Raw genomic sequence first — 17,827 nt, 5'->3', positions numbered from 1 at the left:
GATGCTGGCATGTTCAGCGCAGAAACATAGCGAAGGCTTCAGTAGCAAGTAGGGTTGCAGTTTGCCAGTGAATTAAAAAATTACTAATGAGGGCTGAGATAGCAAATGCCTGTCTTATAGAAAAAACAAGGCTGTAAAACATGGCATTTTAGTAAGCAGGGAGGATCATATTTTTATGCTGTCCATTTACACTCTTTGATCTGCAGTGACCACTGGGTTGTGAATCTGGAGAGGCTGATGGCTGAATGTTATTTAAAATAGTGATATTTCACTTTACCCCTTCAATCCAGTTGCCTACTCATTTATTGCCATTCACTGCTGCTTGTGCAGGTGAAGCTCAGCTGGCCAAGTGTCATCCCACCGATGCTGTAGGTTGGCCACGCCGGTACAGCAAGCCCAGCCACTCTTTTGGCTCTAGAAGTAACAAACCAAAAGCCAAAAAAATTATAATGTGAATAATCTATATTACTTGTTTGAGAAGGAGAACTCAGCATGGTTATAGTTTAATTTATTGACAAATTGCCTGAGGCTGCACTGATCCTTGGGTATGGTCACTGGAGGCAAACCCATGCAAGTGATGTTTTTATTTTTTTTAAATTTAGTATGTTTTTTAAGTTTCCACTGACATCTTAGCATTTTTTATAATACTGTCCTCTGCTTTGACGGAGAGAGATGGGGTGGCTTCTTTGATGTCTCCAGACAGGGTTTGGCTTGATCGTATCTGTACTGTAGCACAGAGTGCAGAAAGGCATTAGAGGAGAGCAAGTGAGTCTGAACTGGCAAAGGTAGAGATATTTACAGTGGAACAAATGGGTTTGAAATAAGTTTTCTGTATTCAACTATTCATAATCTAAGTACTGAAAACATAATTTAGCATTTTTTTGCTTCAACTTTTATTGGGGGGGGCAGAAGGGAGGGGAATGGGTGACTAGAAAATCTGGTCTGGCAGTCTACAGCAGTAGGTATCATGTTCTTCTGTTTTAACTCTGCCTGAATGCAGGATAACAATCTTTGAAATATTTTACATAGAGAACTGCTTCAGCAAGGTGGATTTCTGCATATCATTTACAAAGTATGTTTTTAATGCCTTTCTGAAATCCAAACTTATGCAAAATGAGGCTTGTTATGCATGTCTATGCATTTTAATCTCCTGCAGTGATTTGTCAGTTTTCCTTAACATATCCCTGGCATATTACAGCCATTCTTCAACTTTGCTTCACAGGGCTGCGTTTCTGTCTTAACTTGGTTCTCTGAGCAAGGAATGAATTGCAATTTAGTTATTGTATGGTAAGGTTTACAAGCTGATGTGCCTATTTCTTTGGATTGGGATCAGTACCAGTTGTGGATTGAAAACCTGAGCGCAATTCGGGCTAAAGTTCTTATATTTTATGTTTTAGTGTAAGCAGTTGTTATGCAGCTGTCCTGTTAATGTTCTTGTTTCTGTTAATTTGTGCTACTTGTGTGTTTCTGTTTTACACTGATAATTGGTTAGTGATTCCGGCCCCGCCCCCCTGCTTGGAATGTCTAAAATAGCTCAGCTAACCAAAGAGTTGATGTGATTTTTTTTTTTTTTTTTTTTTTTTTTTTTATTCTCCCCCCCCTTTACAGATGGGCTTTCTGGCAGAGACCAGCCGGTAGAGCTGTTGAATCCACCTAGAGTGAACCACATGCCTAGCTCTGGTAAGAAGAAACTTTTATTAAATGTTGTTCCTATTCTGGGAATGCAGTAAAATATTCGGCAGCTCTATCTTGCAAGTGGGAGAGCAGAATGCAAATGTAAAATGCTGGAACAAAGTCTGTTAGAACTTGCACACATCTACTTTCCCAGGCTGGGCGAGTGGGATTTGGGAGTGGAGGGAGGACGGAGCACAGCAGCCTTGGGAGTCTTAAACAGCTCAGCCCTCACCCTTGGCAGGAGGCTAAGGAGAGCCTAGCCTGGTTGGAGCTGCTTGTTTTTCCTTAGAAAGGAGAGGACAGCAGAACAAAGCAGCACCTTATGAGTCTTTTCACAGCCTAATAGGAGCACTGCAAAGCAAAGTAGGTTTTTGAGTTGCTGCTCCCGTTAAGGAGACATCTCCTTTTGTTGAAATGAGGAGCCAAACACAGGTTGGTCAAAGTGTATCATGCTGGGCTCTGGGCTATTTGCTTTTCTTCTGTCTTCTAATGATCCTGCTAAGGTATCTCTTTGGGTCTTGTCCTTCCGGTATGAAGCAAGCACAGCAGCCACAGTGTTCATCCTGGAGACTGTCTGCTCCTCATGGAGCTGAGAGAGATCTTATGGCTCACAAGTGCAGCATTTCAAGTGATGGAAACCAAAGTTTTGGTCACAATACATGAAATGCTATGGAAAGTAATCTGCTGCTGTCTTTTGTGTTTCCTCCTTCTCTCTTCCAAAAGTGTTTTGTTTCCAGGTGCAAACAGATAGAGATATTTATACTAGGGATGATAGGATATATGAAGCATTATCTGCTTTCCAGGTAGGAGCTAAAGTTTTCCAGAAACCCAACTTTCCCTTCTCTGCTGCCTTCCAAAATGCCTTTAGGTCCTTTTATATTAAGGAAGAGATCTCGCAGAAGATCTAAGCGCTTCTGGTAATGCAAGTTGGAAAAATGTAAACGAAGCTTATTCAAAACAACTTCAGTAGTTTAGGGGGAAAAAAAATGGGCTGTGACCTAACCTAGATTTTTGTGGACTTAAATGCATATCTGGGGAAGGAAACTTTTAAGGAGGTAGAGCTATTGTGTTGGAAAAAAAGGAAGAGATCCTCACTTACCAGGTATGAGTGTTTGGCTTCGGATTCTGAGAAATCTCTCTTCCCTCCGTGTGCTCCAAAACTTGTCTGTCAGGTAAGGGAGGTTATATTTTCCTAACCCTGAGAGAGATTCTCATTTTAAGACTACCGTGGTAACACAGGTCAACTTAAAGGTTTTACTCCCCGTTTCACATCCGTGTGCTAGATTGAATTTTGTGGCTCTGCACAAGAGAAGTCACAGTCCTCTTTTCTGTCAGTTGTTACGTTTAATGTTTCCTTTTGAGATATTTCAGGACAAAGGCTGATGCTGGTTAACAACTTGGGTAACCTGATGGTGGAGTTCAGTGTGCTCTGACTATTTTTCCCCAGATGAAAGGAGGTGTTTTTTAAGGTGTTATGGACTGATATAGGATTTATGGAATTCTTACTGTTTGGACTCCATTTTGAGTATTTTTAATAGCTCACCTGTACGCCTACTGAAAAAAATAAACAGCTAGCCATCACTGGGGAGCTGTGCTCATGCTAAGTGGGCAGGATGCGAGATAGGCAGCGACGTGTCTTTGTCAAATGACTTCTGCCAGCCTTTGAGCTGTGGGAATTCCTGTCTTGTACTGGAAAGCTCAGGCTGGTTGTGCATGTAATGGGCAAAGGGTAGGACTGACTGGGAGTGAAAATGTGACCTTATGCCAGAAGCAGCATTGACTCTGGACAGTGGTCACTCAGGTACTTTTCACTCGAGACCCTACGCTTACTCAGTTCCTGCTAAGTTTTGGAGAAATATTTTCAGCCCTCCAGTGCATACATGGGCTGGAAACGTCTATCTTATATTTTGATTTGCAGAATGGTAATTAAAAACTGGAAGCACGGTGTTTGGCAAAAAGCAAAAAGATGTTTCAGCATGTTTATAAATGCAAGCAAATATCATTGATCTTGGAAGTGGCTCATCAGCTGTTTTTCAAGTGTGATGCCTGCCTATACCTATGTATCCTGACGGGTTTTTAAAATTACTGTTAAAAGTTGCTGTCAGTTTGAGGGAGTTACCCACCTGGGCAAACCATTGTCCTGTCTGGTTTTTATCATTATTACCTTTAGGAGTTTGCTGCAGATCCTTATGAGAGAAGAAAGGAGAAGTAATACCAAGTATTGCTCTGGAAAAACAAGTTATGTGTGGGTTTGTTGGGTGTTGTTCCAAGTCTCAGGCATGGCTGAAATAACGGTGTTGAAAAACAGCTTAAGGAAAAAAATTGCTTAATCGTGTCCTGGGATATTCCGTTTAAAACCTTATCCTGTCCTGGTTATGGTAAAGCGACTGATTTGTAGCCCTCATGATGAATAAACTTAAGTGGACGATGAGCCTTTATCCCCAGAACTACTTTTCTAGTTAAGATAAAATCGTTGTGGTGTACTTGTAGGAAACCGAAATGTTTTCTCTTCGCCATGAACCAAGTGAAGGAGAAGTTTGATCCTTGTTAGTTGTTCTTTGATATAAAGGGGTGAGAAAGGGATGTACAATACGCAGGTCCTAAACATGCTCAGTTCTGTGGAAGCATCTCAAGTACGAAATCAAAATGTTTAGAGCATTTTTATGAAACCGTTTTAGGAGTGAATTGGGTTGAGTAGAATGGAGTTCAGTCATTGGCAGGGTGTGTTTTTAGGAAAATTATTTCTCTCTCTGCTTTTTGCATAAATTAAGGATTAATTTGAGGGAGGGAAGCATTTTCTCTTTTCAAAAATGTATCACCCATAATTGGTGCTTCTGAATTTTAGTTGCTTGTAAAAGTAAAACAAGACAAAATCCCCACAACCCACATCTTGCACAGGAATATAATAATCTGTTTGATAATGCTGCTTTCTCTTTTTCTGGCTTCAAAATATTACTGCATCTTTGGCTTGGGGGAGCAAGGGGCAACGTTGCTTTTCCTTAACATTTACTTGCTGAATTTGGAGATCTTCAGAGCAAGGACTACACAGATTTATTTTTAGTTAATGTTACATGGAAAATCTCATGATGATACAGGGGCCAAGTTTAGCAGGGGAGAAAGCTGCTTAGATATGTGGGCACAGAGGTGGCCGCTGCCTGGTTTTGATGGATGGCAGTGGATCACTTGCAGAAAGGTGAAGGAATTGTCCCACAAGTTAGCATACTGGTTTTAAGTATTTTTTTGTTTTACAGTATTTTTCTTCTTTTTAGCAGTGAACTTAGCTGCAGTCTGCTTAAGGGGACTGATTCATATGTAAGGGGAAAGGGACAGAGCTGTCTTGTCCTCTTACTTTTTCTTCCTATGCTTTTAAACTGAGCAATGCTATGCCTTTTCCATAGTGCAAAGCTGAGGGGCCAGCCTTAAAGACCTCGATTGTGTAAATATCTAGATATGTTGTAGACAGTCCTCTTTAAAAACATCACATGTGTACTGTTGATAACATCCTTGAGATTTATCAGATAGATCTTCATTAAGTGTACTTTGTAGAATGAATTTTCTTTCTTTATAAGGCTGTGTTTACAGTACTTTAGATAACTACCTCCCCTAAGTCTTTTCAGTTTTTCTTGTTGGTATAAACTTTATACTTGCTTATTTTGTTACAATACAATCTCAAGCAATTTCTTTAGTATTAGAAGTGTGAAAACAGCTTGATATCTGTGATATATAAGTAAACTGGTAGAATTAAATAAGATGGAAACTAGTCCTTTTTAAACTTAAAAGCTTCACTTTAAGTAATAAAACTGCAAATTGGGATGAACAGTCTCAGCTGACCAGCCGTGTTTCCCCAATATGCTGGTCATGGCCTAATGTGAAGTTCTGGGGATATCTGTGTACAGTACAATTACTGAATTAGGAAAGAAATGCCCCTTCTCATAGCATTTCCATTGCCTTTTCAGGGATGCGTTCCCAAGTTGTGATAAAAAAAAATAGTGAAATCATATAACTTATTGCTGTAGTTGAGTGTAGCTGACAAATAGTTTGAGCTGGAACATATCCATTGCAGAATACAGATGTATAGAGAGGTTGAGGAAAAGATGCTGGGCTTCTTGCCCCTAAGGTGAAGACCTCTCTCTGGCCACTGTTGCGGATCAGATGGAAAGCTGCTGCATGCCTTCTTGAGGTTGTTCTCCATCTGTCATCTGCAAACCACTGGTGGTCTGTGAGGCCATTGTGCACGTTAGAGAAGCGATCAGTGGTGGTTTTCTGATGAGTTTTTGAGGGTTGGTAGTAGTCTCCTGCAAAACGTTAGGAATTAGTGGGTTAAACAAAACATGGAGGGTGGCTGCTGCTGAGCAGTTTCTGTAAGAGCAACAGGGGCTTGACTGGGGATGTCCTAACCGTGCTGATGAAGCAGACTGCATCTTCTACATGAGGCTGCTCGAAATGGCTCTTCCACATGTGGCTGCACCCCTGCTCTCCATCCAGGCCACTGCCTTTACCACAATGCTGCTGCTCAGCCCTTGGGACGGCTCTTCCAGCACCGTACTGGGGCTCTTCTGGATCTGACATTGGCAAGACCAAGGGAAGCATGGCAGGGGCAGCCAGAGGATTATGCATGAGATTTCAGCTCCTTGCTTTTTCTTCTTCCTGGATCTAATTATCTAGTCTCACTTCCACATTCACTTGAAAAAAATGTTGATGTATGTATGAATAAATGGTTTGCAAGAGCCTCTGGACTAATATTGTTACATGATTTTACAGGCTTTTGAAATCAGAGATTAATCCCCGTCTCTAAGAGGAAGGAGGGGTAGTCCAGTTGGTCTAACAGAGCCAAATACCATACCTTTGTTGATTTATCCCTTCAAAGGAAGGGGATGCCCTCTCACTGCACAGTGTTTTCAGATACTTGCCTGCTTTCTATAGTGTGTCTGCTTCAAAAGCTCCTTCAGAAAGGTACCAAATCAGCGTGGCGCAGTGGGGCTTTGAAGCAGGTTCAGGTTGCTGGCCGGTCAGTTAGGATTCAGGATTCTGCAGACAGGAGCCTGTTCATCCTTGTTCACACTGGGACATATTATTACAGGAATGGCACATGGTTTTATCGTGCCCCAGAAGTGTAGCTCATATGCAGAAAGGCTAGTCCTTTAATGTTAAAAATACCCTGATCTATTCACCGTGGAGTCTGGGGGGGGTGTGTGTGTGTGTGTGTGTGTGGAACCCACCCCAAAAACCAAATTACCATTAAAAGTGAGTTCTTGAGAAATCATTTTAATGTCACAACCATACACTAAGTAGATTAAATTGTTGTTTGCTTATTGTCCTATTGTTAGCTTACTTAAAAGCTGCAGCTATTTTTGTCAGGCTTTTTGTATTAATTTTGCCACCATTTTGATGCTCTGGCATAAGATAGCGGAGAAACTGCAGGTTAGTGTAGCTCAGAGCCTTGATAGTTAAAATCAAGTTAACCTTGTATTTACTGCAACAGGTATTATTTCCAACCCTAAGCTAGACGTACAGAATGTAGCCCATGCAATGACAATAAAAGAAGTGTTTTACCAGCTAGAGGTAATACTAAAGCTCACCTTTGTAACCCGTTGCTCAGCAAGGAAAGCCTTGCATAATACTTCAGCCAGCTCCCAGACTTCCACAGATGATTTGCTGTATTGTGCTTTTATAAAAAGCCCTTTGCAGCATGCCTAGAATGTGGTCAGCAAATTTGGGGTTATTTATGCAGGACAGGGGAGGGAATTGCCACATCTAGAGACTCTGGGCAGCTCCCTGCAGAGTAGCAGGGAAGTTCAAGCTTCAGGACCTCTTTGCTGGACTAATATTGCACCCAAACTCATGTTTTGTCGGTCATAGTCATAGGATAATTTAATGACTCTCTGACTCTCCGTCAGTACGTGCTCGTTGCAGGGTTGTGTGCAAGTATAGGGATGTATGCAAGAAGGATGAGGTTTTTGGCCAGCCTGGTGAGGGCACCATCTCTTGCCTGAACTTCAGCATCCGCGTGCTGCAAGGGATTAAACCACTTCTCTTGCTGAGTTGGGTTTGCTGGAGCGGGGACCACTTTGACATCTGCCCAGAACGTGGTCTGTGGATGTCCTGATCCTGTGGGGTGGGAAGAGCAGGAGCCCGCAGCTCCTACACTCTATTTTGTTGTGCTTTGTCTCAGAAAAAATATTTAGCTGTCACCTCCTTTCTTACCCACAAGGAAACAGTTATTAAACAGAGGAGGTGGGATGAATTATTAACGACTTGTTCCTCTTTGAAAAGCTGCAAGCAGCACTTAAATCTTAAGCACTTGAATACAGAGCTGTTTTCTTAGATGAAAGGTAACTGGCAGGAAAGTTTGCTTTACTGCAAGACCCAACTTGCTATTTTTCTTTATTCTTCCCTCACCTTGTTTAGTTTATTAATTCACAGTGGTCAACTATAGATGTCACTGGATTTGCTTAGTCCTGACTGTTCACAAAGTGTTATTTTCAAAATAATTCTTCTCCCTGATTCCCTACCAAAGGAAAGGTGGTTTTGTGCTTTTGCTTTTATGTAAAAGCGGGTGATGGAGGGAAGAGCCTTTGAATGCACAACAGTATTTACATCAAACTTTTTCTGACTTCTTAGGGAAGGAGGAGGTGGCATGATACAAGCCGACATTTAAAGACTCCCTTGAATTGTCAATTGGTAATCTGTTCCCATTGCCTCTGGTTCTTCTAAAAATAACAGTACCGTGTGATGAATGAAAAGTGATAAATATTTCATGGAAAGCTGATCACGGATTGAGACGTTTCTCAGTTAAAAAATTAGCGTGTCTCAGATGCGGTCTTTCGGTGACTGTGCCACGTCCTGTTTGCCTTGTGTGTTTGCACTCTGGGTGTTTTGCCTGGATCTGCAAACCTAAAGAGGTAATCAAGATGAAATCTTTGGGTTTTTTTTAAATTTTATTTTACTTTTAATTCCCTCACTTTTTCAAGATAACACTTGTCCTATGGCTGGAGTGGTCTGATACACCCTGTACTTGACTCCTCTTTTCCATCAGCTTCTCCTGATGCCTGCTAGATGGATGTGGGTGTTAGCTGGAGGACAAGGGTGGAGGAGTTGCTGAGGATTGTTAGCTGTGTGTTTGCTTTGGTCTGCATTCCCTTTTTATTGGTGTGCTCTGTACTGTGGAGCTCCCCAGAGTGCTTTATGCCAAAATTAACTTGGGGTAGTTTATCGCTTAAAGGGGAAATAGATGCCGTAGGTCCGTGCTCAGCAGCCACCTGCATTCCCAGGATTTTAGGAATTCCTCTTCTGACATGAGATGCATTTATCAAGACCCTAGAGGCTCTTCCCCAGTGTATATTGATTTTCAGGGCTATATTTGGCTCTGCTTTGTCTTTGGGCAGTGGAGGGAATATCAGGTGAATGGCTTGTGCAGTGATGCTTAAAATATTGTAGCAGTCTCCAGATGCTGACCTGGAGAATTGCTGTTGGTTGATTAAATAGACCTTTCCTCTCCCTCTTTGTCGCTTTTCGCCCCCTGCTCCCCTCCCCTGCCCCCAAAAAAACCCCCTCCAAACCCAAAAATGATTTAGGCTGAGACATAATTCACCAAGTATACAAATAAAAATTGTAACCAAGCTACTTCAAGCTGAAAAGCCTCAGTAACCTGATACGCCGAGTTAATGCGAGAGTGCTGCCAATGTGTAATGGTTTAACTTTGTTTTGACTTCTTAAGTGTGTAGGCCTTGAAAGATGGGACATTGCCTTCAACAAATAGGGTCTTTTGGGAGCTGGATTGCAATGTGAGCACTTCAGCTTTACCGGCATGGTTTACTTTTGTGTGCCCATGCTTTCCTAAATCATGGACTGTCCAGACTTCTCAGAGAGGACCGTGCAGGGATGTCCTCCTCCATCCTCACCTAATTCCTTTCACCACCAGGCAAATGTGAAATCAGCGTTTTCTGTGCCTCAGATGCGGTAGTAAGTTCATTCACACTAAAGCCATCTCATTTACGTTTATGGTTGGTGCTGGCTTGGCATTTGCCCCTTGAATGGCTTGATTTGAGGTCTACCTTAAGCTGGTGTCTCCTTTAACTTGAAACAAGTGCTTATGATTAAATATCTGCTCCTTTGGCTTAACTAATATCTTGTGCTTTAAACCACTCAATCATTACTACTTTTCCATCTGTTTTTCATTCAAGAAATTGTGTCATATCAGATGATTCATTCATATTTGATTAGAGATTTCATTATAAGCTGGTCTTAAGTTCTTATGATCTAATAAAAGGCTTTGGAATCATTGACTTGGAACTGTAATTGTAATATACAGAATAAATGTACTGCACATTTTAATGATACTTTGCTAGGTGTTTTTTAAGATGTTACAGTTCTTGCTAGTGAATTGTTTAAGGTGAATTTGTTTAAAAGTTTCTAATGAAATTCAATGACTGACCTTTTCCATTGGAGAGAGGAAGTAACAGTTCTCCAGGTTGCACTGAAGACCAAACCGTGGGTGAAATTTAGGTCAAGACTTGCCTTCCTTAACCTGTCTGTAGTTCTGCTCATGGCAGTCACGCTGTCATGATATTAATGAAGGTCTTGAAGATGCTGAGTTGTCAGGGTATCATGTGCATTGGTTAAGTGACGTATGGAAGACTTTTATTTTCACTAAGGAGAGTGATCTGCTATCTGTATGCATATAGTTTCTTAGATTAAATAAATGAATACAGTTTTTTCCAATTTCTTCCAAAAATTGATTAAGCTGCTACAATAGGGTATTTTTAAAAAAAAAGTATTGGGGGACTACCTTTATGCTTTATTTTTTGCTATTCCAAAACTGTCTTAAGCTCTTAAATAGCTTTCCAGTTGTATGTAATAAGAGCTTATTTTTGTGCTTTAAATATTTTGGTAAATTTGTTTTATGAGAAAAATATCAGACCAAGTTATTTTCTGCTGTACTTTTCTTAATGTTTGATGCCTGTATAATGTATTAGAAAAGAAACATATAATGCAAAGCTAGTCAAAGCAAGCCTATCTACTTGATAATGTACATGTGAAGGAAGCATATCCATGTTCTGATTGAATGATTTCCATTAAGTTTTGCTGGGTAGACTGAATTCCTCCAGCTGGGGAAAGAAAAATCTGTCATGAATGAAATTAGCAGTTTTGGTTTATTCATACGTTTTGGGGGGAGGACAGAGGAGGGATGGACAGACTCAGAAAAGTTTTGAGGTGGGTATTTTTGAGTTTATTTTGCACTTGAAAAATAATTGCACCTCATCAGTATCGTTCTTGGTGAGCCAGATCCTGTTGTAAATGTTGCCAAAAGCTTTCATTGAAATCTTATACTGGAGGATTAATTTAAATTGGCTGTTTTGACTGTATTAGGGTAACTAGATAAGCACCTTGTTCAGTGATAGTGCTTTCGTGTGACTGTTGGAGCTGGGTTGTGGCTTCATGGCAAGTGTGTCACCAGGATCCTGAGATGGTAGCTGCAGGACTGAACAGAGCAGGGAACTAATGATGGTGCACCTATTTGGTCATGAAGTTAAATGAACGTTGTTGAGAGAAACTGGATGGTCTGTGTCTGACACAAGCTTCTTATCTGGGAGTGGGCAAATGACATACAGAAGTCTTTTTGTTGCACATCTGGCTGGAGATCAGGCCTGATCTCCAGAGGTGCCAGTGGTCACAGGGCTGGAGAGGGGTTTCCAGCTGATGCACAGATGTTTAGGAGGTAGGATGGTATGGTTTTCACCAGTAAAGATGAATTTGAAGATGTAGCCCCATAACCTGGCGCGTGGGAGGGTTCTCTGCAGTCTAGGGTTTTGGTGTTGCTTTGTACTAAAAGGTCAATTCAGAATCGCAGACAAGCACATATTCCCATCCACAGGAAAAATAAATACACAGGTGATTGCAAATGCAAACCTAACCCTTGCAAACCCTGCTTTGGAAACAGGTGGGTTTAGTTCCTTTGCATAACGGCAACCTCGAGGCTTCGCCCGTAATCTCTGCATCGCAACTGGGCTTGTTTGAACAGTGCTTTGGTGGTGTGTGTGTTGGAAAAGGCATCCAGTTCTTTTTCTGAGGAGCATGACAGTTCCTCACCTGACTTAGAAGATACCTGTGATTCATCCCAGCGGCTCATTGCTCTGGAATGAGGAAGCTCTGTGTCTGCTGCCAACTTACTCTCTGAGCTTTGGCAAGTTGGTTGGCTTTTCTTCTCTGCCCTCCCCTAAAATCAGGTAATAGCTGTATTTGCCTGTCCTCGCAGTGGTATGTTGTAGTGGTCACCTGCACAATACCTGCAGCAGATAGTAGGAAATTGAAATGAATGTGGTAAAAATCAGGTCCTACTCATGTCCAGGTGATGGCCTGATCCCTTGATGACACTGAGGTAGAGGAGGTGTTAGCAGATGTCAGTCTGCTTTCCATCCATGAAAAATCAATATCCTGATTAGAAGTGTGAAACTGAAATTGTTGGTTGTCTGAGAAAATAAGTTATTCCTTATTAAGCCTCATATTAGAATCCGAGTTTCTGTGCCGTAAATGTAAGGGCATTTCCCTTGCTTTTTTTGCAGGCTTTTGCTTTAATATAATACCTATTCTAGTAAACTTATATATTAACTAATTCCTTGCACAGTTGTATATGTATGCATCTATGAAATGAGTTCCTGCTGAGCAAATAATGTATTGTGAGAGTGAGTGAGTTTGATGGAGGAAAAAAGAATTTACAGGAAATAATCCGGCTTCTGAAATGTTGGAAATACCAGAAAGTGGGAGAACAAGAACGGAAAAAAAAAAAACCCTTACATGTGGGTGAAAGCCACAACAGCGTTTGGATGATGTGTAGAATATCCTCAATTCAAAACCAGCACCATGGGAGTTTTAAGCGGGCAAAAGTTGAAATGGTGGAGGCAAAGGAGAAGTGGCAACGGTTTCCTGGGTTTCAGTGTGTTGTTTTCGTGTTTTGTTTTGTTTCATTTTAATACAGGCTGTCTGAATTCTTTGTTCTTGTACTTTCTTTTGAACTTGGAACATTTTGGCCGGACTTCTCCTGATAGTCACTATCCTTAATTGAAACAACTGTAACCCTGTGGTTGTTCACATGGAGGCCCTTGGGAGACCTGAGAAAAATATCGTGATCATACCTTGTTTTGGCAGCTCAGTAAGAGGTAAAGCTTTGCATCTCATGACTGATTAATCATAATTAAACACAGTTGGTGCCATCTGAATTTTATTCTAGTGCCCTGGGTTAACCACCGGTAGCAGGCATTTACTTTTTGTTGAATTTCCAAGAAGCTGCCCTATTTATAGCTTGCTGCAAGGAGAACGCAGTGTCACTTGGGTTGAGATAAGGGTCAGAGATGGAGAAGCGTTCTCTTGTCCGTGCGTGGTGTCGACGAGGCAGGGTCTGGGCTTGCTCCCTCTTTCCGTAAGGTGCAGCGTAGTGGCTGCAAGTCATGAAGCTTCCTCGGGCCCATGCAAACGTTGCCTTTGGGGAAGGGGAGGTGGGTAGGGGGATCCGCACGGTGTGCTGTCTCAACACTGAAGGGGACCTGGATGCTCCAGATGAGGGAACATCTGGATCGTATGGGTGCTAAGGGGGTGCATCAGGGAGCGCTGTACAGCGACGCTTGACCAGAGAAGACTCTGCTGTGACTGAGCAGCTCTGGGTCAGTGTGTTTCAGCCTGTCCTGACCTGGCTGCCACACCCATGGACAGGCTTTTCCTGGCCATTGCTGAGGGCTCAGCCCAGATCGAGAGGCAGCTCCATGGCAAAGGTCTGCTGACCCCAGACTGTGACTTGTCCCAGCATAAGCCCCGTTTGGAGCTGCTCATGCTCCGTCTGTCCCGCTGCGCCCTGTGCTGGTTCCCCACCATGCGAGCCAACAACCCTGATGTTCTCCTGCCACAAGCGTGGATGTGCATGTTTGTGGTGGTCTCTGGGGCCTGCAGCAGCAACACTTGGTCACCTCCTCTTGTGCAGGCAATGTCTGTTTGGTCCCCAGAGCTTAGTCTTGGGCATCGGATGTTAGAGGAGTGGACATCCCTTGTGCATGCTGCTCTTCAGTGCAGTTGAGGCTTTTCAAGGAAACACATGAAAGCCAAGTGTCACAAGTCCTATCTGCTTGATCCTCCTTTGTTCTCTGTATCAATGATAAATATTTACAATACAGAGCTGCTTTTTTTTTTTTTTGGTGTGCAGTTGCAAAGAAAACATTCCTTAATCCTCATGGTCACGAATAATGTTCTTGTTCCCTTTTGACCTTGCTAAGCCATGACACCTGAAAGTGAAGGCACTGGATTTTATTCCATTTTGTGTGCTATTGTCATAGTTTTTAAAGCTCATAATTTTTAAAGTGATGCTTTTCTTGCACTCCTTAGGAATACAGAGGAGAATGACTGAATTGTAATAGAAACCCTCAGAAATTTAGATGCAAAATCATTAGCACAAGTATCTTTATGGCCCTTTTTTAATTTGCAAGATGTCTTTTACTGATAGGAAAGAGGAAGAGGGCAGAGCGGGACCCTTTCAAATGTCATGCTGATGTTGTATGGCTTGCAGGACAGGTGAGCGTGGAAGCAGGGTGCTGCTTTAGTCTTATTCTGAGCAGAGGTCTCCTTTTAGGAGGAGACAGTATATTGTCATCACATAACACAACTTTGTCTTGCCAGGTCTGGTATCACAGTGAACAAATTATTGCTTCTGCTAACCTTTAAGTGGCAAACAGAGTTGAAGGCATTTGCCCAGAGAGTGTTGGGACTCCACTGCCCGAGATACAGATCTGGCCAGCTGGCAGGTGGGGTTATATTCTTCCATTTCTGAAATAATTTTCTGATGAGCAATGGGTTTTTCTGTTTGTTTTCTGTTAGTGAAAGGTAGTGATTTGAGGTCTCGGATCAGCAATAGGTTTGTGAAGGTGTTTGTGACGCACTGAGAGGGAAAAGCGAGCAAAACTAATTCTTGCTCTTCTGACAGTAAGCCAGGGAGCTGGCGTGCTTTTCATTTAAATTGGAAGTTTCTTAAGATGGTATTAGACCTGCCCCATCTGTCTCAGCCCAGGTTAGATGACAAGGGATTTTGCTTAACCGAGCGGTGAAGTTCTGCTGATAAAACCCAGCTCGGAGAGCGGCAGTAATTCCCTTCACATAATATGCTGTAGCACTCAAACATGTTACCCTCTCTAACACGTCATGCCTTGGTCCTGGGGTCCAGGAGCATGTTGATTTGATATGTCCAAATATTCAAAAAAAAGCATGATTAAACAAGCAGCAGATACCTAAAAACACCAGTGAAACATCTCCTTCTCAATGGGATTGTGTGTGTTACCCGCACTGAAACACAGCCCAAGCTGGAAGTGCTTCCTACCTCTGAATACACAAGAATAAAAAAGCTGCTTCAGGAATCCTGCTCTCAATTACATGAACTTGCTTTAAGTATTTATTTGAGCAGACTTTATACTGTATTTCTGAGTGAAAGGTATCATTATAGATGCCGAACAGGACTGGCCATGCTGTGTAGTGGCAGCCATGGGGCATTCCCGAGTGGGAGCAGAGGCGTGGAGCTGGGGAGAAATGCACAGCTCTGTCCCTGAAACTCAAACAGATCGTGGTGTTCAGGTTTCCACTCCACTGGCAGGGTATATGTGAGGGCATTTAACCTCATAAATCATGTTTTGGATTTTCAAGCCAGCTAAGATGTTCCAGAGAGAATGGCTCCTCTTCTGCCCTTCCTGCCTTTGATAGTCTATGGGGTCTAAAAAGCAGCCAGTTTTTCCTGTTGGCAAACATGTTGTGCTGGCAAACTACAAGTGGAGCATGAGTGAAAAAATACCCCCAAGCCCACATAAAAAATAAAATTTCTTTCACGTTATGTGTAAATACCTGTTACAGGGATTTATCATGTCTTGAAGCAGTGCTAAACGAAATTTAGATCCCTGTCCTCCATCCTTGACTGTGTTTTCAGGCTCAGGAGTTAAGAGCCCCATAGGAACTGGGGGCTTATAAGATAACACTGTGAAGAAGCCAGAAGGAAAGGCTGGAGGGGAAAAGGGCTGAGTCAGGGCTGGGTCAGATGTATCTTGGTCCAAACACAAACCAAGAGAAGCCGGAGAATCATCTGTCTTGTCTGAAGTGGACAATACACAGTAAAGATGACTTTTTACCTTGGACCAAGCTAGTGGAGTGGCAGAGCCCCAAAACTGGTTCCAGGTGATGTTACAGAAAAAAATGGGCTGGGGTATGATATGTCTAAACTTTAATGGAGTGTGAATTAACATAACTAACCCTTCATGACAGGGCCTTTATGTGCAGTCCTTTGGAGCAGTCAGCCTTTTATAGGAAAAAAAAGTCATTGTACTTATTCATGCATCTTGCACTTTAGAACCATAAGTGGGGGGAAAAAAGTAGTTTGGCTTGAAGCTGCTCTGTTGTGACAGGATAACGAAGGTGAGCAAATTTCCACCTGCAGCTGATCCAGAGAGTGGATCCTAAGGATTGGAGCTAGAATGCTTTGTTTCTCTTTAGGTACTTAAACGTAATTACATTTAAACTAAGAATTACCCGCACTCTTTGTAGTAATGTATTTTCTCCCGAGGAGTGTTGTGAAAAGCAGCAGAGGGCTTTCCCCATAGCTTGTATACCTTAAAGCCTGGTGACTACTCGGTCACTGTGGCTTGCTGGGACATCTGGTGGGGGGCTTCACTTTGTGATGTACCTGTGTTGCCTTCGAAATTTTTAATTACATAAGGAGGTACTCATTATGGGCTCAGCAACGGTGACTGCGTATTTAGGTTGAATGGGAAGTTTTCGCTTTTGCTGCTTGAAATTTTTTGGTGTGGCATGAAGTGTGAACTGTGACTGCCGGCAGCATTGCTAATGGTGCTTTAGGTGGGGGAAAAAAGTTTGCTGCAAAAAGAGTTTGGTTCCCAAATTATTCCTTCCTTATATTTCTTCTAATGTGTTGTCTGTACTCCAGGGCACTCTGTGCAAGAAAACCAGGTCTCTGCAACTGATTTTCATCTCCACAGTGTGGTGGTAGTGTGTAGGCCGTGCTGGGGGGATATACATCCGTTATGATTATTTTTGACTAACAGAAAAGCCTGTTGGTAGTAGGATTGAAGATGTTGCACTGCCTTCCCAAGTAAAGAGAACAAGGATGGTGAAATCTTAACTACATCTGCTGGGATTTGGAAGGAGTTTCATTTTGAGTAGAGCTGGAGGTGACCTGGCTGTCAGTGGCCACCTCTCCAGACTCTCCTTCTCATGACCCAGCTGCTGCTGCTCTGCTCACCATCCTCCTCCCTCTGGACGGCCACTGAGTTTGGGGGACAAGAGCCCATGGGAGGGAGTTATACCGGGTCCCTCTGAAATGGAAGTGCAATGTCTTATTTTAATCTTTGCTGTGAACACCCCTCAGGGAATATTGCTGCTTATAATGTGTTTTGCATTTACCAATCCAAATCGTGTGAGAGCATCCTATTAAACAGCTAATTGACAATGCTAATATGCAACATATTTTAACAGACAAGTGTTTTGGTGGCAATCAAAGCCTCCTCGTGGTTCCGAGTTGTTTGACAGAGAACTTGTTTACTTAGGAAAGCGAAGGTAAATTTGCAGAAAGTTAATAGCACCTTAACCAATACTGAAGCAAGTATCTTTCTACATGAACAAAACACAGGTCTGTTAGTACATGAGCACTGATTTCTTTCCAAGGTAAACATGAGCTGTCTTGGGGCAGGATATGTTTCAAATGTGCTACCAGTACACCACCATTTGTATTGCATTGGTGGTAGTAGTAATAAACTTATATATCATTAGTGCACTATAAATCGTGTTAAACACACAGAAGGATATTTTAAAGATTTGGGGAAAAACCTAAGAGGTGCATTGATTAATGAGAAAAGCATGGTTTGTGGCTGCTCTGATCTACCACTACATGCTCCTCATAAGCTATTTCAAATGCGTAAAGCTCCAGGTGATCAGTGGTGTTCAACAATCAAGTTGCTGACCGTCACAGATGATGCCCCCAAAATTTCTTAGGCTGGGCAGAACACTTGGAACAACTAAACTTTACTTGGCTACTGGTTGAGGTTTATCTTACCTAATGGTGCTAAAAATAAATAAATAATCCCTTTTGGGACCTTGAGGACCATGGTGACTGCACGCC

The 17,827-nt window shown here is 42.2% G+C and overlaps 1 protein-coding gene across 1 annotated transcript in view; it reads left to right on the top strand.

The window, feature by feature from the left end:
* HDAC4 (histone deacetylase 4) overlaps positions 1 to 17,827 on the top strand; it is a 242,649-nt gene that overhangs the window by 76,811 nt on the left and 148,011 nt on the right. Inside the window, exon 3 of the mRNA XM_009281930.1 lies at positions 1,609 to 1,680. Within this exon, the coding sequence (XP_009280205.1) occupies positions 1,609 to 1,680 (72 nt within the window). The remainder of the gene's footprint in view (positions 1 to 1,608; positions 1,681 to 17,827) is intronic.

This window comes from Aptenodytes forsteri, unplaced genomic scaffold (genome assembly GCF_000699145.1).
Source record: "Aptenodytes forsteri isolate BGI_AS27 unplaced genomic scaffold, ASM69914v1 Scaffold443, whole genome shotgun sequence".
In the NCBI taxonomy this organism is placed as follows: domain Eukaryota; kingdom Metazoa; phylum Chordata; class Aves; order Sphenisciformes; family Spheniscidae; genus Aptenodytes; species Aptenodytes forsteri.
This window is presented reverse-complemented; position numbering and strand designations above follow the sequence as displayed.